Source organism: Ctenocephalides felis, unplaced genomic scaffold (genome assembly GCF_003426905.1).
Source record: "Ctenocephalides felis isolate EL2017-DRISC unplaced genomic scaffold, ASM342690v1 CF-g0.4_SCAFFOLD_00845, whole genome shotgun sequence".
Classification (NCBI taxonomy): Eukaryota; Metazoa; Arthropoda; class Insecta; order Siphonaptera; family Pulicidae; genus Ctenocephalides; species Ctenocephalides felis.
This window is the reverse complement of record NW_020536999.1, coordinates 47496922-47524371: the sequence shown is the minus strand read 5'-3', so window position 1 is coordinate 47524371 and position 27450 is coordinate 47496922. Positions and strand designations below refer to the sequence as shown.

Below are 27450 nucleotides of genomic sequence, written 5' to 3'. Positions count from 1 at the left end.
AACGGTAAATGATTTGAATAACACAAAACATAACATAATTAATTTTCGCGTTTTTTTTTTAGTGTAAAAAAAAAATTAGTTTTAAAAGATTATGTTTATTCTACATCAGATGCCCTAAACAATATTTAAATATTTGTTTGATTTGTATGATTAAATTAATTGAACAATAAATTATTCGAATAACACAAAACATAACATTATTAATTTTCGCTGTTTTTTTTAAGAGTAGTTTTAAAAGATTATGTTTATTCTTCATCAGATGCCCAAAATAATATTTAAATATTTGTATGATTCAAAAGCTGCAAAACATCAGTAATGTTTGGAAGAATAAAGTTGAAGCTAATTGCTTGCGCTCTCAATTAAGTGAACAATTTATGTAAAAGTCTGGTCTAGAAAAAATAATAATACACAAAGAAATTTATACTAAAATTTATATTTAGAATAAATAAAATAATCTCAAATTAATTGTATATTCATATATAAATTAAGAATTATATAAACTACAGCATATAAGTTGCTTATAATTTTTATTCGCACAAGCGTACATAATTGTCATTAGTAACTAAATATCAGTGGCCTCACCGAGAAATTAGAAATTAAGGTGTTTATATTTCTAATAGTATTATCAAAGTCTGGTTCTCTAAATAGTAAAACAAAGAGATTATCTAATATCCAACATCAACTATTCCATGTTTGCAATCACAATACAATGACCTCCCATTTGGCATATATTCCAAAAATAACCTTCTCAAAAACCATTATGTTCCACTTGAGAAATTCTAATCTTAAACAAAGTATCTATAACCTATAATCAAAATGCTATAATGTGTTAATAGCAATAGCAAAAATAACACATCATAAAATCTCTGAATAATCTCGAAGGCATCACCTTCAGACGTTGCACTTTATCGTAATGACGTGTGAACGCATCGAAGCTTATAAAATGCGGATACAAAACAAATGTGTTATCCATTTCATTGGAATCATGCCCGTTTTCATATCATGAATATTTTATGTGTAAGCATTGGCGAAAAATATCACGATTTTCTTTTTGCTGTGCACGAGAAATAAAATTCTTATTATGGCGCGATGCATTTCTGTTCGAATTGAGGTCCTTCACCAATGCAAAAGAATAGACATTGACCGAAATAATTATGCATTTTGGCTAATTTGCAATAATTTTGAATATTATTTTTAAATGGAAACAAATGTCAGTTTCATAATTCATTTTGGAAACAAAAGTTTAAGTATTTTAAGCTATCAGCATCGATAGCCTAAAAAGAGCTTTAAATATCCTTATATAAACAGAATAATTGAATCATTTATTGAAGTGATTCTCTGAATATGATTGTAATATTAATCCGATAAATTTATATGTGTGTTTGCAAGTGTGTGTGTATGTGTGTGAGTGAATGACATAAGCCAAATAGCTCATAGAATAGTCATGTATTCTGATAGCTATTGAAAATAAAAATTAAAAAAAAAAAAAAAAATATCCTTAAATTAAAAACACACTTACAGCAACCATAACAGCCATCTTTTATTGCAATACAAAAATTTACTTTTTTCATTTCATTTTATGTATAATAAGTATATTCATTTCAGATCAAATTTTGCTCGTTGCCTAATTTTGTTCGTTGATGTCGTTGCCGTTGATCGACGATTTTCTCAACAAAATTTTTCTTAATGCTATTTTTTAATAAACATCATACTGAAGTTCACCTACTGCCTCGATACTGAAATTTGATGCAGCATACAAACAATTACATTTTTTTTAAAATATAATCAAAATCAACCGACACTACTCACCCGCTGATATCAAGCTTCATCGATTTTACCTTCAATTGCTGATTTCCAAAACCCTATAATTATATTTATCGAACAAATCTTTTAAAAATCCTTTAAACCCCATAAATCGGGAATATCGTAATATAACGGCAAATGAATCATTGTTTTTGGTTCATTAAAATATTAATAATACAGAAAGGTTGCATTATTTCGCCTAGCATAAAGCAGTCAAATCCATACCAATAATTTCGCGTACAATTTCCATTTTCCATGGACTTATGAGAACGCATACTTATAGTCCATTACTCGAAACGACTATTATAAAAATAATATAAACATATAAAATGCATATCTAACAATACGTATCGACCGCGTGCGCTCTGGAAACGTCTAAATAAAATTATATGGCCCTGGCAGTAAGCATTCGCTTTATTGTCGAGAATATACAAACACGAGCAAGGATAGAACGATAACTATAAAATTATTCAAAATTATTGTCTGCAAAACACAATTTATTATTTTCAGAGCCACCAACAGATAAGTATCAAAGATACACAAAACAGACAACCATTAGAATCATTAAAAGTGGTGAGAGAAAATATAGAGTATTTTAAATATTTATATAAAACTTCACTAACCTAGGTACTTTAAACTAAAAAGACAACATAAATAAGAAGAATAACATCATGAACACAGATCAAAACTTGAACCTAAAATTCAAAATAGTAAAGATAGTAACAGTCAAAAATAATAGGTAATACTGCCCTAGGGCTCAGATAACTCCAATTCGATTCAGAGAAGAATGTGTGAGAGATTTCTCATCACCATTTCTGGCTATTGGACTAAATGGGCTAGTTTCAATGGGAAACATATTTTTGATCTATGTTTTCAAGTGGAAATGCACATCGCTACTGCATGATGTCAAGTTAGAGAGGGGTTAAAACTAACGACCCCGTCCTCACGAGTGCGTGAGGTTAACTACTGCACTCCTCCAAAAATTAAATAAAATGAAAAAAAAAATTAAGAAAGAAAATCTGTAAGTAATCCATGCCTGTACTATTCCTCAAATAATTTTTTTTACTCGGAAATCTTGTGCATTATTCACATGCTCTCCTACTATGCATTGTACATTGTACATTTTAAATTAAATCCTTTAGAATTATATAGAATATACTTTTTTATGTGACGGACATAGCTTAGACAGTAGCATGCCCGACTCACACGCCGGAGATCGTTGGTTCGATTCCTGGCACATTCTAAAAAAATTGTAATAACGAATTTGTTAACGAAAAATTGTATTGTAATAACGAATTTGTATACGATAATATAATTGTAATTGAATACATTGGTATATAAAGTTTGTAAATATCGAAGAAATATGAAAAAAAAAACAGTATCAAGTAAAAATTTCGACAGAATTAGAAGAGAAATTAATAGTATTACTAGAAGAAAGAAGAAGATGGCTACAGAAAAAAAAGAAATTAGTAAAATTGAAGATAAAAAGTACATAATACAATTTAAAATTTCAAATGTTGAGTTAAAATTAATTAGAATTTGTATTGTTAATTTGAAATGGCATAGAAAGATAAGTAAAAAGTTGAATTTACAAAAAAAATAGTATAGAATAGTAAAAATTAAATGTTGTAGGTGGCTAAATGTTCCAAGTGAGCCAATAAAAATTAAATTTAATTTAATTAAGAATAACACTTTTATATTTATATAGATTGCTGATCAAAAATCGAATTCAAAATTCTTTAGATTTATTTTATATTCTTGCAAATATACATTTAGTAATTAGATAACATAGCCTACAAAAAATTAAATTAAAAAAAGAAATCTTGCATACAAAAGAATAATCTTGAACATTATTCACGAGCTCTCATACTATGTATTGTACATAACAAATTAAATCCTTTAGAATCAGAATTAAGACATAATACAACAAGCGCATTGTAAAATGTATAATTTCATTCCATTGAAGTTCTTCCTCATTAAATTAAATTTTATAATTAGTTTTCCAGGAATAGATAATGGATTAAATGGATTAATCCCGAAGTATATTAGTGTTTCTCATTCCTAATGTTAATTAGATTGCTTCTTTCATAATAAATCTCTCGAGCGTAAACAAAATGACCTATAGACTTTATTTCTTAAAAAATAGATTCCAACTAAATCTAACTAATTGTAAGATGCTGACTTCAATGATTTTTAATTCCAAATTCAAGAAATAAAATTATCGATTTTTAATCACTTTTCTTAAAATATGCAAATTGATCACACGATTACGTGCACAATTTATAATGCAATTTGAATTGCAAAACAGCTGTAAACAGTATTAGGATATAATTATATTCAATTTAATAGAGTATATATTTTTATCCATATCTGACAAATGATCACAACAATAAATATAATTAAAATAACAAATATAATTAAAATTATTTAAATAATTTACATTGCATCCATATTCATAAGCAAGGCGTTTTGAAAATTCTTAAAGTTGATCCATGCGTAATTCCGAGCATAGTATTTACAATTTATATTTAGACTTGGTTTATGTTATAACGGTACTCTGTTTAGTTGTTTAATGTTCTATGGTATTATTTTAGGTCATTGACGTATCGGAGACGATTTTAGACACGACTTTTCCATAATATGACACTAAATCAAACTACATATTGTTTCTGAATTATTCAAATCAAAAGCTCAAATGAACAACGAGCTGCGACATATCCAATGTTGTTTTATTAACACGTGTTGTCTAGGAATATTTTGCTCGAGCTTTTGATATAATTTGGTATAATAACACCGGAAAGTTTTTCAGAAAGCTATTCTCTTAAAAGCAAAAAACATAAGAAAGTTTGAAGATAGAAACTTCACTGGAATATAAGTGTTGGGAATGAATATTAAATGATGGTTTGGAAAGCACTTTGTGTTTTGTTATATAAACCCAACTAATCAATTTTCGGTTGAGCTATTTTCACATTAGTATTGTGGTAAACAATTTCGTGTGCTATCTAAGTCGTTATTCTGTAACATATATGTTTGAGAGGGTAAATTTATGTAGACATATAATATTATGATAGAGTTATATGAAATATGGGTTTTATAATATGATATTGCTAGTCGCGAATTAGCATATCACAGCAGTGCTATAATATAGAATTTGCAATTCTAAGCAGTTCTTCACTTTTTATTTAAATATAATTATAATTATGGTTATAGCTTATTTCTTAAATTTATTACTAATTGGAAGACTTTTTGTTAATACAGAAAATTCACAGTTAATGCATTTACTGTGAACTACGAAGTGTACAATAGATAGAATATAAATCAATCAAGAGAGAAATATATAAATTTATTTATATATTTTATTTTATATAATATATATATATATATATATATATATATATATATTATATATATTATATTTATTTCATATACAAATTTATTTTATAATTACTAAATATTGGTGATAGTTGTTCTTCATTTTAATCTCATGTCTACCCGCGAGGGAATTTGATAAAACTTAGCATAATTATATAGTTATAGTCAAAATTATCTCATAAAAAAATATAGTACTAGAAAAACTGCTTTGAAAAATATATACGAGCAAAACCGTAAATGTTAAGTTGCTTAAGCTTAAAAAATTTCTAACCAGACGATTCTAACAGAGAGAAAACACATATATGCAGGTACACCGCGAATTTTCTAAACTTAAATTAATTATTATAATTAAAACAGTTAGTTTTGACCAACCACATTTTCAGACGAGTGAACAAGATGAAATAATAAATGGCCCATAGTACCAGAATCGAATTATTAACTTCGGCTCCATACAGTTTGTCCCTTCCTGATTTTATATATATATATATATATATATATATTTTATATATATAATATATACATATATACAATCATATAAAAATAATTAAATGACTTAGTAAATTAAATATTCTCTATGGAATATTTAAAGTAATAAAAACCTTGACTGAACCACTCTTTCCAATTCTTTATTATATTTCTTTTATCTATGCATATTTTTGCAAAATCTAAAAATAGCAAATACGTTGTTATCAAAACTTCTACTTATTGATTATTGTACACCACAGGGCTAATTTCATTAATAACCGCAGATGTTAGATAAAAGCTTTTGTTTACTGAACACTTAGAAGCATTTACGCTTTCGATAACGAAATAGTACGAATAAAATATATGCATACATACACGCATATAATATTTAAAATTATAAAATATTTATTATTAATATTATTAATTCATAATTGTTATAACATGAGAAATATGCATAATTGTTTTAATTAGTAAATAGTTAACGCAATGATCATAATGGTGTCGTAGTTTGCATTGGGAAAAGATGGATTAAGCATGAAACATTTTTGGATTCCATAATTTCTTTCTTCCAGCGAAACAAAATTCTAATATTAATTCTCAAAAATTTTAATATTATCATAAATACGTAAACACGTATTAATAATAAAAGTAAATCTGTTAACTTATTAAAAAAATGTTATACGTACATGAAGCAAAATTAGATATTTCATTGATTAGACGTCCTTTTCCCAACAAATATAAATTATAAATAAATATTCATTATCAACTACATATAAATAATTAAACAACCAACAAAATTATCTTATAATATTTAGCAGAAATAAGCTAATCATGTGGCTACGCACGAGCTGTCCAACTTCCAAATATAGCAATGCAAATACCCAAAAGCCATCGAAGCAACGCAGATATTGTTCAAACTTAAGAAATATTAAACAAATAAAATCTTACAATTTTTCGTTATATTAATACATTGCAGATTAGACAAAAGTGTACAATAGTTTCTACAACAAAATTTTCTTTTAAAAAGATATAATAGCACTAATGTTTTTGGCACGTTGTTCTATTAATAGTGCTAAATAAAAAGCTTTTGCAATATATACTATATTATTTTCCTAAATTCTTATTATTAATATCCACATACATTTTTATTAAACTCATTATTATACTCTATCATTATTATTTCATTAATATCATTTATGTTCGCACAGAAGGACCGTCCATAAAAGAATTCTGATGATGGTATTCGATCTTATCATTTAATAAGTTTCATAAATTTCCCCCATATGGAGGATGCAAAAATATAAATACATTTATAGCCAGACAAAATATTTCCTTATACCAGAGATATTCGGATCAAGGACTAAACATAAAAATAGTCATGGGAAAGATGACGGTAAAACATAGCCGAATGGTGATAATAAACAGAAGTATTTGGTTATAAATTTTTGGTATTAAATACAGAAATCCTCTTGGTTATGAAATGTATAGCGAAAATTAAACGGAATCTATACTAAAGATTTAATTTAAACAATTGGTAAATAAAATATAATATTGGAATTTAGAAGCGACTGAATATCATAAAATACTGTAAACAGAATATCATAGCTATATATTATAATTTGTTCGCAAAAAAGTCATTACTAATTGGCTTATCTTTCACTTGCCACTAATTAATTTTGAACAATATCTAAACTCTATATATTAAATTTGGCTCCTCGAGCATATCCTCTAAATACAATTCGCTAAGGTGAAAATGTGATATTACTATGAACAAGGTGTGATTGACGATCATGCTATGAAATTTTTCATTTGAGCTATGAGAACGAATCGATAAATATTTACATATTTATTATTTACACTGTCCTCTAACATATAATTGGCTGTCAAAAATTGCCTATATAATTTGAAGTAATCAAAGTGCAAATTAAATATTTCGAAGCAGACAGTCTAATTGTGCATGACTATTCCGTGCTTCTAGAAAAGTGGACAATCGCTCTATGTATGTAATGAAAGTTTTATGAGCCATATTGTTAAATAGCAAAAGGTAAACTTTTCGTTCTACAGATACTAATTAACCTGAAAAGCCGTATTTTATGACATTTGACCTTTGGTAAGCTGTAATTATCCCTTGTGGAAGTTCAACACCGACGAGAGTTGGTCAAAAGATATTTGCATGACTTGCATAACATTTAGATTTTATATCATTTAAAACTATTTTAACGCTTAGTGAACCATAATATTAATTAATAGCAATGATGATAATTACAATAATTAAAATAAAGTACACGTGAGATGAAATATGTTATTAAACTAATATATATATGAAGTATAATAATACTAATATATAAAGTTTAATAACATATTTAATTTCACGAGTACTTAGTTGAGTAGTACTTAGTTGAATAGTAGTATTCAAAATAAAAGCTGGAATATTTATATTAAATAGTAAGTTGATTTCCTAAATTTATTTATATTAAATAGTAAGTTATCTTAATAAATTTACTTTAATTATTAGAAATTTACTAATTCCTAATTTTAATTTACTTTATTTAATTATTATGCTCACTATATAATCATTTATTATACAAAAAAGAATACAAAAAAGTACGAGATAATTAAATAATACCAGCTGCAGAAAAACATTCTGCTGAAATAAAAATGTCAGAAACAATGAAAAAATGTCAATAACAAACTGGAAAATGGCAGCGGTGCTTTAACACATTACATAACTTTAATTCAATACTAATTAAGTGCATTACATAATAATGCAAATAGCCATTCTGAATGTCACACATGCAATTATTATCTCTACTTTTATTTATTTACTGCCACGTGATCCACGTTCTAATATCAAATCAAAATAAAATAATTGATCGACAAATTGCCAAAAACTCGTCAATTCATTCTTAAAATCATTATTTGTAGTGTCCATTGAGATGTATCTAAAAGCAAGTTTTTTTTAACAATAAAAAACCACATATATAATAGAATGCCAGGAGTCATTAAACGCGATGCGTAGAAGCGCGATAATAAACAACATCATGACAGTTATTGTGCTTTCCCTGGAAAAAGTGAAAATATCGATCGAAGTTCGATAATGATATATAGAACTTATACTGACAAAAATTGTATTGTGTCCTCATAATTAATGATATGTTGTTACATTCAGACATTTTTTCGCTTTCATTACTATAAGTAGGTTTGTATAAAAATTTTCTTTGAGATTCTCTAATATAAAATATATATAAATTATATCGCCTATTTAAGGGGCACAACTAGTGTAACCGCCTAAAAGAGGTGATATTTGGGAATTTATATTAAAAAAAATTACTTTATCAATCATTTCAAACTTTTAGGAATATATTTATATATGTTTTAAGAATACATAGTAAAATTTTGAGGAAAAAAATTAAATATTGTTAAAGTTATCGTCGATCTCCAACGGCTAGACAAAAGAAAGGCCCTTCACTGCTGCAGTGATTCCGGCCTTCTACGTGGATGAAATTTAAAAAAAAAATCTTGTTAAACTAGATAATATTGTCTGTAAAATGAACTACGATGAAGAAAAAAAAAATCAAAAATTGACAAAATGACGGTGTTCTACTATATACTATATATAATATATATTATATACGTTAAACTATATACTATATATACTCTTTAAATGGCTGTAACTCAAAAATTATTTAAGATATCGATTTAACATTTTGGTATGTTATTTTTAAAGGTATAACCTATTGAAATATGAAAAAATTTAAAATTCGATTTTTTTGAAAATTTCACACTAGTTGTGCCCCTTAATAGTAAAAAAATAATCAATTTTATGATAGTACAATTTGCTGAAACTGCTTGAATTGCTTAAAAATGTTTGAGAACTTTAAAAAAATAGATGTTTGAAAATTTCAAATTTATTAAAAAAAATTTACTTTATTGATTTTTTTTTTTTTTGTATTTGTTAAGGATTTTGAAATGTTTTTCAAAGTTATTGCGCTGCGTAACTGTTTTATGTGCATATGCATATGTCTAATGATCATTTTTGACAGCCAAATGGCATTTTTTTACTTTTTTATTAGATCTCCATGACCGATGGACCTACCTTCCTAAAAATTTAATAAGTTTTTCATTTTGTCAATACACATAAAATGTTTTTTAAATCATTCAACTAAATTACCATTTTTCGCACTTTTAGCCCCGAATCTTCGAAACCGCCAGACTTCTTTTGCTAAAAACTAATCAGCACGTCTCCCCATCAATAAGAATCGAATGTTTTTTTTAATTATTCCAATCAGTGTTCACAAAATCGTCGAAGAAAAATTGTATCCCCGCAAATACATACACATACACTCACACACACACATACATCCATTTTTTTCTAAGATATTCCAAAATGTTCATAATCCCTTAAAGCGTAAAGATTAAATATATATAGAAATTTACATTTTCTATTTCTTTGTGATTACTATAACTTACCTTACGGGAAGTTAAAAACCAACTAATTATATGATAGTACAAGAAAATGTACGTACAGATGTAAATATTGTATTAAATTATCTTTTTACTAGGTCGTATAGAATGTAATATCATATCCAAGACCATACTCAACAAATATGCTCAATAACCTAACAAGAGTAAACCAAAAACTAACAAAGAAAACCGTAATTTCTCTATCTTAATCTAGTGTCAAAAGATCCTTGATGTTCTCTACAGCATCGTAACCCCTTATCAACCTAAATGTGTACCATGCTGTGTATTTTGTGTAAACAAAGCAACAAAACAACAATCTAACAAGCAAACATATCGTGGAGATCTCCTATCACTGTGTTCATCTAGTTTTGAAGTCGGTTCTATGACAAACACAGCACGAACGACAAAACGAGCTATAAGGAGTTCTCGCAATACACGTGACTAGTGTTAGAACGAAATATCGAGTACTGAATAAATATCGATACTTTTGGTATCGATTTTTTAGCTCGATCTATTTGCCAATATCGATCTTTTTCGTCGATAGTACTCAAAAAGAATCGACAGCGTAATCTATGAAACCACTCATTATGCCGAATGCAATGCTAGGTGGTCATAACTGTTCAAAGAAGTGCCAAAAAACGATCCCTAAGGGTCATCAGTCTCAAAATTTATTGCTCAAAAACCCAAAATGAATATGATCACACTAATAAATAAAGATGTTTATTTATTACTCTTATGTAAAATTAAACGGCTTTTTAAAGTACCAAAATGTTTTATAAACCTATTCAACAATCGAAGTATGATTATTTCAAATATTAATACTCATCCATTTTAGTATATTAGTATTTTGCGTAAAAAGGAATCGAAATATAATTATTTCAAATAAAAATACTCATCCATTTCAGTATATTAGTATTTTGCGTAAACAAATCGAAATATAATTATTTCAAATTATAATACTCATCGATTTCAATGCGTTATTATTTTTCTTTCTAAAAGTATGTGATTTGTAAGTTGAAGTAAAGTATTTGTAACTTAAAAATTACATAAACAATTGAAAAAAGAACAGAAGAGCAATTTTTTTTGTGAATCTTAACATGTCTCGTCTTCAGTTAGTGCACATTAGGAACATATTTTTGGAATCGGATTTCAACTGACCCTTTCTAAATGAATGACAACAAAACGATAGAATACTTTCTTTAGTATAGTAGGCAAAAAAATTTTAGAAAATAATAAATTAATTCGGTTCTTGTGGCAATTGTACGCAAAATACTAATATATTGAAATGAATGAGTATTATTATTTGAAATAATTATATTTCGATTCTTTTTTACGCAAAATACTAATATACTGAAATGGATGAGTATTTTCATTTAAAATAATTCTATTTCGATTCTTTCTTACACAAAATACTAATATATTGAAAGGGATGAGTATTATTATTCTAAATAATATATTTCGATTCTTTATTACGCAAAATACTAGTATATTGAAATGGATGAGTATTATTATTTGAAATAATTATATTTCGATTCTTTTTTACGCAAAATATTAATATATTGAAATAGATGAGTATTATTATTTGAAATATTTATATTTCGATTCTTTTTTATGAAAAATACTAATATATTGAAATGGATGTGTATTATTATTTGAAATAATAATCTTTCGATTCCTTTTTTACGCAAAATACTCATGTATTGAAATTTTTGGATATCAACATGCAAACATATGGGTTTGAGTTTCTCGGAATCATTTAAACTTTAAATCCCATCGCTCAGAAGGGATGTTTCTCTACGAGTGTCGAAATATTATTTTGACAGTCCTTAAACTGAATGTTTATTGCTTTCCAAAGAGCTTCATATTGCACTTTTATGTAAACATGTAACGGCTTTTTAAAATTGCATGCTCGCTAAAGTTATTCATATAAAAATATTCAACAATTATAAAATATTATTTTACTTAAAAATATTAAAAATATTATTGTACTTAAAAATACTTAAAAAGTATTGCTTTTTGAATATAGTATCAGACTATTATATTGTTTTAATCAAAAATACTCAACTATTATAACTTGTCTTTTTTTAAAAAAAAAATAGAATTTGAAATTAGTATTAAAAATTTTATTAGTATTAAAGATTCTGATTTAACACATCAGATACAAGCAATAGAATAAATTCTAATATTGTGATATGATATTTAATGAGTTTTAGATCTTTCTTGCACTTATGTTTGATTTTTATGAAAAATACTCAAAATTCGATATTGAGTACTATCGATACTTTTGCCACGATATTTTTTTGGCATCGATATTTTGATTAGATACTTTTTAAAGTACTCAATATCGATCTTTTGCCTCGATACTTCTAACACTACACGTGACTGGGCGAGTGCAAACAATAAACTATTATATACTATGGATTAAACCTATAATTTCGAGTATATACAAGTGCAGATGTTTGGTCTCGTAAAATTGGTGTAGAATACAAATTTTTCTTTGTAAAGATATTAACTATTATTCGCCCCGTCCGTGTTGTGTGCGAGCGCCGAAAGGCGGTCTGTGTGTTGGCGCCGTAGCATGGCCGTAGCGTTATCGCTACGAACGCTGGCTGTATCGATCGAGGGCCGAACATGGGCCGAACGCCCGCCCAGCGTACGCGACGCACCACGCTACGCACGCACGTTTACGGTATAAACACGACGGGGTACTGAAATAATGGAGAAAAACCAAAAGAGATTAGACGCGAAAATCAGTAGGTACTATATGTATAATATGTGAGTACGAGTACTTAGTGTGTACATAAAATGATAATCAAATTCAGAATAGGCCGTATCTCACAATATATCAATTCTGATAATGCGTGATATTTGTTGGAAGAGCTATTAGCTTGACTAATTCGTAATTTTAGTTCGTTGACATCTAAAGTAATTATATTGTAATTAACAAAGTAGAAATTTCTAATAATGTAACCTTGTAACGATGTAAAGATGTAACGTTTTTACATCTATTTTCAAAACCGTAGATAATAGAATAGCGAAATTTAATACATATTAGCTTTATTGGCAACAATACTTCTAAAGTTATGTTGATTTATATATGTTTGTGCATATCATTAGCTAATATATAAAATTTTTCCTTCAGTTGCATCTGCCTTTTGGCTTTACGGGTATGCGTGATAAATTTTAAGATTAATTCTTTAACATTTTTTTTATTTTTTTATTATCTCTTTTATTTACAACTGTCCAAAAAAGAACATTCAATAAATTTGATGAATTTACAATAGTCGGCCGAAAAGGGACATTGTATACTACAAGGGCATGTTGGAAAAAACAACTCAGTAGTTGTTTTTCCATTCGATATAAAATTCACAATATTTTATTGATAATTATATAATTTTAACTATTTACTTATTAAATAATTTCTTATAAATAATAATAATATAATAATTCTTATAAATAAATAATGATTAAGTTATTTCCATTTTTTATCAGGAGAGTTAATGGGTTAAATCCAGTGGCGCTTTTCTTTTCAACCTTCTTGGATAGCTCTCTGTTATCAAGGTATTTGCTAATGAATTTGGATGACTGATTAGCTTGTTTCTATACTTGTGTGCTGTTTTTGTTATTACTTCATTTATGGTAAGTATATTCGTGTCGACATGAATTAACCAGCTGGGAACATATTTTGGAGCTCCTAAGGCAATTTTTAAAAATTTGTTTTGAAATTTCTGTATTATTTCTATATTAGTCTTATGACCACTGCCCCACAATTGTATACCATAGCACCAAATTGGTTTTAATAAAAATTTATATAAAAGTAGCTTATTGTATGAGCTTAGTTTGGATTTAGTCCCTAGTAACCAGAAAAGCTTTTTGATTTTTATCTCAAGCTGTTGTCTCTTTTTTTATATGAGTTCACCAATTAAGTTTTCTATCATAATTGATTTATCTGTTTGTGTATGTCATCAGCAAATATATGAAAATAATATATTTAGCAATAACAAATATTCTTATTAATCAGAAGTTATATAGTTATAAAATATAAGTTATATAAGATAACTAAACATATAAAAATCTATGACTTAACAGTGAGCAAACTACTTTTTCATTTAGGCTTATATTCGAAAATAAGTTTATATTTGAAAGTTTTTCAAAATATTAAAAGTTTGTGGCGGGAATAGATCACTCAGTAGCATGCCCGACACACACTCCAGAGATATTCGGTTTGAATTCCTGGCGTTGACAGAATTGTCGTCTAATTTGTTAAATTGAAAAAGAAGAATGAAAAAGTCGTAAAGAAAATTGGATAGTATAGTATAAATAAAAAGATAGTAGTATTTATAAAATGTAAAAAATAGGTATGACTAATGCTTTAAGTAATAAATAAAAGAAAATGAAAGAAAAGGAAATTGGAATAAGTAATAAATAAAAAAATGAAAATTTTAAATGAAAATTATGATTATTTATTAAACCATCTCAATTTATAACAAAATTTAAAAAAAAAATAAAAATTTCAGTGAACGGTTAGTAGAAACAATTACTACCAACTATCAATGTTCTAGCAATAAACTCTAAAAGCTTATAAAAAAGAAAGAGTGGTCTTTTGGTCAATTGACCCGCATTTTTCATTCAAAATTCAAAACGGGTCTTTTGACCTGAATTTGATATGATTAATGTTAAGCCAACAGGTTTGCGAATATAAAATGAATATATTTTTACAAAATAGTATGGCATATGTATTGCAAAGTTAACGTGAGAACAAAAGAAACAAATCTATATTGAACACTATAAATGCTTAACACATTTAAGTAATTTATTGGCAAAATGATAAATTTTACAAATCTAGGCGTATAAGCACTCTTAATAATGTAGAAAAATGTAAAACTCGAGAATCAGGCTCTGGTGAACAATGGAGTAGTGTTTATTTATGACGATAAAACATAAAAGATTCATTGTTTCTATATAAAATTTTATATAAAAGATCATAAAAAATTATATATTCCTACGAGTTATAAGTCCACGTGTTTATAGTCTGCAATATATAACCTCTATTAAACTCATAGAAATGTTTCTGTAAATGCTTCCTAGCACAATTTATTTTCTGCTGAAACAGTCATTTTGGAAATCCGCGTACACAATTATAAGTCGTTAGGGTATAACCCAGGCATGCGCAACGCCTACAGAATCGGGTAGTGTACTACTACGAACGTGGGTCGTGATTTTCAGATTACGTTAGTAGAAAAACATTAAAAAGAAAAAGGATTTACGTTTGTGATAAATAGAGTACATGTCGCATGCAGGTGAGAACGGAAAATAAAATACACAAATAAAAATTTGTATTATGCTGAACGCTGTTGAAAATAATTCTAAACCGGGGGCGTTTGTCTGAACGTACCATTATTCATGTTAGAATGTAAAAAAAAGATCAGCAGTATCAGGTGGAAATCCTACACAGGGTTTGGTATCCATACAAGGCCGATTTGAAAATTAAGAAACGTAAGAATATTCATAAGTAAGATACTGCAAGATTGAGCTAAATTTACAGTTCTTTCCATTAAATTTTAATAAGCTATACTATATTAAAAGAAAATTGTTTATTTGAAAAGCCTTAAAAACTCTTTTGCATGTTGCTTGTAAAAATGTATCATTAACAAAAGCTCCACAATTATTAACATTTCTATAGCTATACAAAACTATACTTACTATTTTATAAAAAAAATAATATAGCGATATTTTCACAATAAATTCAGTTTTCATAATGAATGGTTATATATATTTGTAATTCAAATGTCCCGCCATTACTATTAGTGATTTTGGCAATAGTGTTCCCCTACTATAACTATGTATCCGCCATCTTATATTTTTGTTTATGTTAAAACTATGTAAAATAATTTTCTTGCTGCTGAACTGCGAAACAAGTAACATTTAAAATAAACTGAGTAATTTTAAAAGAAGCATTTTTATTTTACCACATAATATTGATCACTATTTCCCAAACGCTTGGTTCCAGGAATTATTTGAATATACAGTTACTAGGGTAATTATTTGCGGATTATTTGAGCACGATCAATTTTACCAGGATATTAATACAGCGCATAAATTTTCAAATAAGTTGAATTATGAATTCAGTCCATGTAATAATATATTATTAATAGTTCTGAGAATTAATATCAAATATTTTACAGAACAGAAAATTATTTGAATTATGAAATATGAATTTTAAATGAGATTTAAAATTTTAATCTTCCACTGTTAACTAGAACCACTTAAAGACTTATTCGAATAACAAGCAAAAAATATTAGAATAAGATCCGAAATTTCGAGCAGAATTCATAGAATGGATTCTTACACTTTCTTATTGAAAGAGTGCAGAAAAACTAAATATGCAAATTTTATTAAGATTAATAGATTCATTTATGTTTTACTAATATCATTTTGAAATGTGCTCCTTAAGCAAGATGTCGCTATACAAACAATTAAAAAAAATTAATTATAACTGTAATTACTTTATTTATTCAGGTATGTCCTAAATCAGAAATTAATATATGAAGACCCTAGCATGAAAACAGGAGAGAAACAAAATTAATGTCAAAAACCTACGAAAAAAACAATTAATTATCATCCAATTACTTGGCGCAGAGGATATTTTCAGAAACGCATTCAACCCAACTCAAAAGAAAAATTCTTTATGATCTTATCAATAACAATATTCGATTATTTTCAATCTGTATATGTTTTGTTATCAATATTTTTGTTTTTATTATTTCTATTTACAATTCTTCTAAAATTTTAGATATTTTTTCATAGAATTTTTCTAGAAAGTTATCATTTTACTTTAGTTATCATCAAATATTAAGGTGTTCGGTTTGACTATCAACTCTATCACCACGCAAAGTTTCATCAAAATCCCAGAAGAGTTAACTTGAAATTCTCCTTGTAAGGTTAAATAATATGCAATTTCTTTTACTTTAGTATGTATTTTCTCTTATTTTAATTATTAAATATTTTAAAACGCAATTTTTGTAAACGTTGAATATCCATGATAACATTTAGCGTAGTATGTATTTAGAATCGTGACACGTGAAAATGTTCAAGACAGGAAAACCATTAAATTTTCCGTACGCAATGATGCGTAGACGTAAGATGCTACGAAATGCTACGCTTGTTGCCAAACACCAAGGTCAGAAGTATCGAAATACAAAAAGAGGGAACCTTTCTTAGGATTATATATCCCATTTTCACGGGATATTGTCGAGTTCCACAAACAGAACTCAAATATGGGCGGGTTGTTTATTATTTATTTATATTCGCCAGATATTGATTATTGTTATGGCGCAATAACAAAATCATATTGCTGGAAAGAAAATACTCACAATGGTAAAACTCAATATATAGTCTCAAAAGACAAATGCAAAACGTAGGGCAGATACTATGATGGCAATTAGAATTTTCATTATTTCTACAGCAACTTCACAGCCTTCAATAATTGCCTTTTGCTTTACATTATTCATGTCTTTAGTTTTCAGAACTAATTAACTTTTCCTCCTACAATATAATTAATCCCCAGTTTCCTTATCAAAAATAATTTTCTTGTTGCTAGTTTTATTGCAAAACTATCTCCCATTGATAAATTATACTAATACATAGATATAAATAAAAATAAACTAATTTATCTCGCATTGATAAATTTAATTGTTAATTATCACTTCATTATAAGCTTCAAATTTATGCAGCATGTAATTAATAAAATAGGCACATTAGTCAATAAATACAAATTACTAAGTACCTACTGTTAAGCAAAAAATACAAAGTATTCTTCAAGCAAGAACATTTCGAACACTAGCAAGTCAAACTTAAAGAAAATTTATTGATTTAATGAAAATAAATTGAACACGAAATAAAAACAACTGAAACAATTTACTTTCCAAAATTCTTGAACTTCATTCTTGTATTCGTAATGATTGACTTAAATTATAGAACTCAAAAATTTAAATTCATATCCAATAGTTTGAACGGGCATATGAATATATAGAGCAACAAAAGTATTTTGCTTACAAGATTCTTTATAGAACATAAAGTAGCAAGATTTATCCATATCCGAACGAATGCATCCATGTTTCGCTATATTGTGTTCTTTCGACATAAAGTTACTACGTTACGAAATACTTTATAACGATTTTCAAAGAAAAGAAAATGATGTGCGTCTTTTCATTTCATTCAAAGGTCGAGGAAATACTCTACATATATACGAGCAGAACAAACAAATATCGGAGTACATTCCTAATCTTTTGGCGTGAAAATTAAGAGAAACATTATAATAATTTATATGGCAGAACCCGAATAATTTAAGCTTAGCCTACTTAAATAATAAATGTATAAAATAAATCATGAAATCCCTTGTATATCACGTTTCTGGATAGCTCTTGCTAAAGCAGCACGTACCAGCTTTTTGCCATTAAAACGACTGCGTTCGACCCTTTTTCTGTCTGCATTCCGAACGACTTCAGAGAGATTTATAAAACAAGCTGTTAAATAAAGTAAAGCATCTTTGACAAGATCGAGCAAGTTCTACTTTTCTCATACACTCTTAGATAATTTGATAACGAATATTTTTCATTTCAATTGTAACAAATCTAGTGCTATTGATGGCGTCACGTAAATATAAACAGCAATTTAGAAGAGCACAAAAATCGTATTAATTTTGGAATAAAAATAAGTGTTAAAAGAAAAAATCTAGTGCTATTGATGGTGTCATGTAAATATAAACAGCAATTTAGAAGAGCACAAAAATCGTATTTATTTTGGAATAAAAGTAAGTGTTAAAAATATAAATAACTAACTACACACATATTATTTAATTTGATTTTCCATCAACAATTACGTACTCAACATTTTGTCTAGATGATAACAGCACTCAATTGCAAATTGTTCCCAATGTGTTATTTAACAAATAAAAGTGGTTCAATATTATAATTATTAATCGCCGAATCGTAAACACACATTTTATGATCAAATACTAGACACAGCGTCATAAATTTATTTTATTATTTCAAAAACGCTCATAAAAATCGTCTTGCAATATTTATTGGCCCCTTGTAAAAAATGCTTTTAGACAAATCGATACACAATTTCTATGAAAATTTCATTTAAAAAGAAATAACAGTAAAATATTCATTCATGTGTGCTGGGAATAAAAGGTTTAGTATTTACTGAAATAAATGCCTAATGAAAATAATAAAAATTTATGAACGTTATTATTATAAATGCTTTTGCAGTTTAATCGGTAATAAATTATAATAAAGCAAGAGAATATAAATCTTTAGTAATGTTACCCAATTTTTTATATGCGCCGGTGCTGTATCCGGCTTGAAATTTAAATAAAAACGTATTGATATATTATAATAGATAATTATTTCATAGCAGTTTGACTATTATTGAAAGTTAGGCAAATCTCTATAAATTTGTTCTCGCCTAATTTATTTTTCTTATTTTCCGCAGTTTTACTGCCAGATTTACTATATCCATTATCCTCTCGCAGACGAAGGTCACAAAATCACCACCATTAAAACGATTCTACTTTCGCCCTTAGCCTGAAAGTTTGCAAAATATTTCGGGTTGCCTTGGTATCTCTTTGAATAAAACGATATTGTCGCATTAGGCCAAGAATGTGGCTTCAAGTTATATTGGCTGCAGAAAACTATTTTGGGCGATCCCAACGATATGTTATAAATTTGTTGGTTAAAGGACAATAGAAAAGTTTGGTGTAGGAAAATAGTGTAAAAGCTTTCACTTGAAGACTCAAATAGAACAAGACAATAATTAAAATGACTATAATTCCACACCCATTCAAAAAGTCAAGAGATAGTCAAAATGCTGTCTATATATCATTTGCAAAATTATACTAAACAAAGCGTTTGCTTTGAATTTAATCCTCAATCATTTCAAGATTTTTAGCAATAAACTGTTAAATAACATGACGAAGTGCACGTATCTAAGACCTAATTCGATAATTCAGGTTTATAATTTAACCCTTGTAGCCGTGGACTGTATTAAATACTGATTTGTTTGTGTATTATGTATTTGTTGCACTTCTTATTACAATCACTGATTTGTTACTAAGTTACAATGAAAGAGGATATATTTAATCGTTATTTATCATACATTATGTTAAGCGGACTTTACTTTTAGATGTGAACAATTAGTCCCATTAAACTATCCGCTACCCCCTCTACCAGGTGTAGCAACCATCCCGTGTAAAAGCTCATGCCATGAAGATTGTCACCTTCATAATAAAACAAAAATGCGTCCAAACAGTTGCTACTAATTTTATCTCTATTTTGATAAACAGTGAGAATATAAATAATATACTTATAGAATGTTAATAGTTTTTACTGACATGCAGTATAAATAATTTAAATTTTCGAAGCCCAAAGTTCAACAGAAGCCAAAAAATAACATGTGTATGTAACACTATCAATACAATGACCACTTTATATTGATTACATGTAATTCAATTTGAAAAATATTATTAATATGTGACAATGAGATTATTAAAAGCTCATTTCAAACTATGCATATATTTATGATTTATGTACCCCCAGTAATCCAATCAACAAATTGATAACCATTAAACTTCAATCATAATTATAAAATATTCACATCCATCCATTTGAATCAACGCCAGCACAGCAAAACTAACATCGCCCGAATCGATATATTCTGTGTATTCTGTTAGATAGAGTATAACATATTTTTATTACAATTTGTATGTGTCACGAAGTAAAATATGAATTCCGCTCTGAATGTGACGATCAAAGTCGTTTTTTTTAAATTTGCTCTGCGAGTATATAAAAATTCCGATGGACTTTAATAAAGCAAAAATGTCATTCCGCGATGAAACTGTAGCGAACTGTGTCAAAAATAAGATTTATGGAATGTATTTAATAAAAAAAAAATTATATATATATACATAAATAAATTTGCATTATATATATATACTAGCTGTATCCAATCACGCGTTACATGTAGTTATTAAGATGATAAATAGCGCATGTACTTTTGTGGTTGATGGTTGAGTTGTAATAGATGCATCATCGAGTGAAATATCCCATTCAGCATCGCAATATATAAGCTTATAAGCATATCAGTATTTTATGACTTTCAGTAAATATACTGTGAAATTCAAATAATTTACATCACCTCACGTAAGAGGTGAGTTCAAACCTCAACTCGAATTAAAAAAATTTTAGTGTGCGTTTGAATAAACACACACGCACACACAACACAACATACATACATAAATAAATATATATATATATATATGTGTGTGTGTATATATACGTGTGTGTATGTCTGTTTCAAATGCATTTTATGATTCCATATGCTAATCTTCATCCAAAACGATCGCCATCATCCATCCTAAGCAAAAATCTGAATATAGAAAAAGATTTGTTCGGGTTACGATGTTATTCTGTTTCTAAGCATAGACCACGCAAATCTGTCTTTCAATCTGAATTGCCCATGAATAATTCAACGAAGGAACTTAGTGGGTGTAAGAATGTAATGTTTTGCATTTCAAATGCACAATGCATAAGCGACCGCATAGATGCCACATTTAATAATGAAGACTTTTACAAGAGCAGGGCTTTGCGTCATGAATTTATTTTTATTAAATAGTTTGAAGAATAGTTTAATAAATTTTCCATTGCCATTTCACACCGCAGTGCCCAAAATGGGCTTATTTTCAATTGTAAACATATTTTTTATCTATATTTAGCAAGTAAAAATTTTAGCTCAAAAAAATATGTATCAATTTTTGCACTTATTTACCAAAACGTATATATTAAATTTTATTATTATAATATGTATCTAAAATTTGCACGCAAAATATCAACCAAAGAAAGTATTTTAATATAAATGTTTATTTTTTACACAGCTCGATACGGTCAATTCTAGTTTATCTGTTCATCTTCGGTACATTCTGCTTGTCCTTTATTCCATAAAAGCAAGATACTTTTTATATCACTCCTCTGAATTTATATTTGTTAAGTAGTAATATGTGTAATGAAATTTCAAGGCAGTTATATAAAATTCAAATCAAAAGAATTTTTGAAAATCTATACATATAATTTCAATCGAAAGAAAGACCTCAGTAACAATTTACTTCAGATGACCCTTTAATGCAATATATAATTTCACAATATAATATTAATTTTAGTCATTTGTAGTTGTGCTATTTATGCATATTGCATTTGAAATTATACATTGTATTTGTATTTGTATGTATATTACAAATATATTCATACATAAATAGCCATAAATCTAAATTTTGTGAAGTATGAAAAAAAAAACATAAATTCTTTCATTTTGAGCTATTTTGAACTCTAGTGTAACTACCCTTAATATTGATTATATATAAATATATATATCAATTAATTATTATATTTGTATTTATTATTATTTTTTACTCTCTCTTTTATTTACAACTGTCCAGTTAAAAACATTTAATACATTTGTGGAATTTACAATTCTCGGCCGTAAAGGGACATTGTATACTAAAGGGGCATGTTGGAAGAACAACTCAATAGTTGTTTTCCCATTGGATATAATATTCACAATATTTTATTATTATCCATAAATTATTATATACATTGCGTGGCAAAATATTTAAATTTCATTGAGTCTTTGTCAATGCTCTGACAAATGACCCTTTCAAGTAAGAAGCTCTAAAAATGCTCAACTTTAACGAGCTTTTTCAAAAGATTCTACGTCGAATTACTAACATTCTCTCATTTTGAATATAAAAAGTACAACAAAAGCGATTATCTCGATTCCATTAGCATCATTCCTTCTCGTCGTTCGAACTGCTCCCAATGCAACCCTTTCATCAATTCCTCTGTGCCTTTCGGAAACCATCAAGCGCAGAAAATTTCCCAAGGGTATAGGTCGAATACAATACACAACAAAGATGCTCAGAAATAATTCTGAATGTAAATAGAACTAACCGATAGAATATTTTCAATTTCTTTTCTAGCGAATGAGAACTTTTTATTTAAAATTCTTTTTTTTTCAATCCTTTTACTGTCATCATTGCTTTTGCACGATATCTTCATTTTTGTATGACTTTTTGTACTTTCAATATATAACTCGCATGCAATTCTAGGTTTGATCGAAGTTTTCACTATTCTGTCATAGTTTTGAATATTAAATGTAAAACCAATTTAAAAAAGCAGGTCCAATTGAAAACTAGTGGTGCGTGGCATCGCGCCTTAAGGCAAATTGCTGCTACTTTCAGAAATAAATATTCAAGCAAAAAAAAAATTAATAAATATTGATCAATGAAGAATAACAATTATTTTAAATAAAATTCTAAGAGTTAATTACAATCACTATATATGTATTCCTTCATATAATATATAATAACGACCTTATCTCTCAAAACACTTGAAAATGTTTACGTTAAGAAGAGTTGCCGAATGAATCCAACTTAGGATATATTTCTTACGATTACAATAACGCATATGAAGAAATATATGCATTTTTAAACTGAATTGTAAATTTAAAATTTATATTCAAAGTATAAAATTTTGCATATTTTCGAAAATTTTGAAAAAAAAAATCTGAGAATTTTGGAATTTGTTTGAACCCTTTAAGTGAACTATAGAAATTGAAAGACTTGGCACGGAACCCAAAAATTGTAACAAAATTATTATGATTAGTACACATGTTTAAAATCTCTATAAAATATCTCTAAAGTGATCATTTCAGACACGCTAAATATCTTTTTTTTACATTATCTTCTGTATCTCTGAAACCGCTAGACCTGCCTTTACATACATCCATTTTTTCTAAGATATGCCACCATGTTCAGAAACCTTTAAAACGTAAAATTATGCAAAAATTTTAATTTTCGATTGTTGTGCAATTTACATACATCCATTTTTTCTAAGATATGCCACCCTGTTCAGAAACCTTTAAAACGTAAAATTATGCAAAAATTTTAATTTTCGATTGTTGTGCAATTACTATAACTTACCCTAGGGGAGTTAAATATATAAATATATTATATATTTATTATAATATTTTATTTAGATTATATATTTCGTCAAGTATTCTAAATATTTGATTATTGTTTTAAAGTGTCTTAATAAAAAAACGATGTTTGAAAGAAACAATTATCATATTATTTTGTTCTAAGTTAGTGAATAACAGAGAGATTGTTTTAAATATTGTCTTCGCTCATCACATACCAATTTAACTCGAAACCAATTTGTTTTATTTTTCAAATGCGAATGTGGTATGATATTTAAAACTTTTGTTTTATGAATGCAATACTATAAGTTGAATGTTTAATATTATTCGATGCATATTATTCTATCTCACATTTCATATCACAATAAATGTTCTCGTGTATGCAAAATATTTGATTGTAACAAAAGCAAAATATTAAATATTTAAATTCGCCTGAATAGAAATATGAACTTTGGTTATTTGTTGACATTATTGGTAGATAAATTTAAAGATAGTGTTTGGCATTTTAGAAAAAAATAAACTTGAAACTTCACTATTAGACTTGAATGGATGAATTTCAGGGAAAGAAGGCACAAAATTTAAATACAAGATCAATCAATGCAATCATAAGATTAGAGTGGGTTGAAAACCACATAACTCTTTGTTTGTCTGTGCGTGTAATTTTGTAAAATAAAAGTATTTACAAAAAAATTGCGCGACGTATAAAAAATAAAATACGCATAGCATTCTCACCAAATAGGGTATCCCCGATACAGTAAATATAAATCTTCATTTACCATCAAAATTTTCATGTCAAAGCAAAGCTCAATAAACGTCACATAAACAACGATACTTTTAAAACCCCCTGCGTTGGCGCAATGAAAATTTATGAGATTTTTTCCTAAAACAAGGTCCGTTTCACAAATGCCAGCGGGTATTTAACAAAAGTTGCATGCTACGCTTATTATATATGATATGTGATTTTTACCATATGATAATGCAGTGTTCAAACTAATTAAAAGTTGGAAGTTCCTCCGCTGTAATCAAGCAGAGTGGTTCTTCGGATTTCATTAGGCGGCGGGTTTGCGGTCACGTAATGACCGTGCTGCCATTGTATGCATATTAATTAAGAATAAATAGTAAGAGGACTCGTGGAACCATAATTATTACTTATTCAGAAAGAAAACAGAAAACAATCTTTTAGTCCTCGGTTATGTTTCTAAATTGGGCTGAATAATTAACATAGCCTGCTGAAGGAGTAACACCACTGTGAATTTTTCATTAATTAAAATGCTCACCAATCACACAAATCAATATATTTCAAAGCCCTTACGTAATTCTCTAGACACCCTACAAAAAAATTACAAAAAATAAATGTTTCATGCTGTTACCACTTCACCCTTCTCGTCATGAGGCCCAGTAGACCCCAGGAGTGTTTAAACGCTCGCTGTGGACAGACTATTGATTCGATTTTTTTTTTTTTTTAAAAAAGAAAATAAATTTTAAACTATCAGCAATGCGACAGCATAATTTTTGAAGGTAAAATAAAAATTAAAGGTTAGAAAAATGCTCGGAAACTATTGACCTTGTACAATTTTTTTTTTTTTTTTATATATAACTTCGTGTTTTTTCTCCACGAAAATAATAAGCAGATATAGTGTAGAAACATATAGGACAATATTAGGCACGCCAAAGATAGAGTTGGGGTCCAGTAGATTCCAGGTGTACGAAAAGGTTTTTTTTTATTTATTTATTTAATGGCCTTGCTAACGTGAGTATTTAGCTACCTACTACCTTACATCATATTCTATACAATAATTAAATAAATACACTTAAAAACTAATTTTTATTCTTTCACGAAATCACATAGTAAGCTATAACATCTTATGTTCAGCAATACAGTATATAAATTAGAAGTACGAAAAGGGTTAAAAAAGAAATTTTGTGTAAATAACCGATTGGTCCTGAATATTATCATAATTTGGAAAGCATCAGTTCATTTGCATGAAGAACAATTATATAGTTAGTCATTTATCATTTTTCCAAATGTATATTTACGCGTACAGTATCAATCACACGAAGGTTTATCCCATAATAAAAAAGGTTAGTTATTCTATTAATGTTAAAAAAGTTTGTTAAATAACACGGTGAAAATTGTTAAAAATTTATTCCTAGGCCCTAGAAATACTCAAAAAATATATTCATTTTTAACTACTCACTCTATTAGTTTGTACAAATAAAAATCTGCTTTCTTAGGAAAAACGTGAATAAACATGTTACAAAATTATAATTGAGGACTACGAATATAGTATATATCATAGGTATATATTATATACCTCACAAAATACGTTAAATTACATTAAAACACAATAAATTAATTATCTAACAAAAATTCTAACAAGCTATAAAAAAAACTATGAAGAAATTAAAACGCAGACAAAATTATGAATAAAAATATTTTGAGATAAGTATGTATATAACTCATACTTCCGCATTAAGAATGCATTTTTGAAATTATCTCAAATAAATTTCGATGCGTCTATTAACATAGATTTGATAAATCAACAATTAATTATTTCTCGCCTTAGTAGTTATATTGTTAGAAAATTCCTTTACAACTGCAATATTATTTACTAGTATAAAATAAATATCAGCTCTTCGCCTAAAATACACAAGCCGTACGTCATACAGTTCATGAGGCGTGAGTTTTTCGGGAGAAAAATTAAACACCATTTTAAGCGAACAAGCGGTTTCATTGTTAACTAGATCAATAATTAATTTTGGCGTATGTTGTATATTTTACAAGGACCGGACATAAAAGTTGAGTCAAATTACGAAATATTGTTTCGTTGCCAAAATTCAAGAACATATTGATTTTGTATATTTAAATATAAGAAAATAATAGAAAGATAAATATGGTATGAAAAATCACTTACTTCATTTGTTTTACGATAGTACTTTTTCCTGATTCTCCAGCACCTGAAACAATCGAAAATGAAGGTCAATTAAGTAATGAAAAATATCATATTTATTCAAAATTATAGCTATATATACCTATATACCAATATACCCATATATGGATTAATTATCATAACACTGTGGGCTTTCAATACAAAATTATATTTTTTTTCGGTGCTGCTGTATCCTGATGCAAAAGTACAACAATTATAATAAATTTGTCGAATTTGGGAGTTGTAGCCAAAGCTTCAATTGTATCTTACGTGCAATTAAATTTATCTTAAGTTTGAACCATTAATTTATATTAAAGAATTGAATTTATTTATTTCGTCCAATCGTCTAGTATAACAATAAAGCAAGAAAAAGTTCTATTTCCCA

General features: G+C 27.5%; 1 protein-coding gene across 1 annotated transcript in view; it reads right to left on the bottom strand.

Moving 5' to 3' along the window:
* Positions 1–27450, bottom strand: part of LOC113364027 (guanine nucleotide-binding protein G(o) subunit alpha) — a gene marked incomplete in the record, with an annotated part of 295478 nt that overhangs the window by 90427 nt on the left and 177601 nt on the right. The window contains 1 exon segment of the mRNA XM_026606489.1: positions 27051–27093. Within this exon segment, the coding sequence (XP_026462274.1) occupies positions 27051–27093 (43 nt within the window).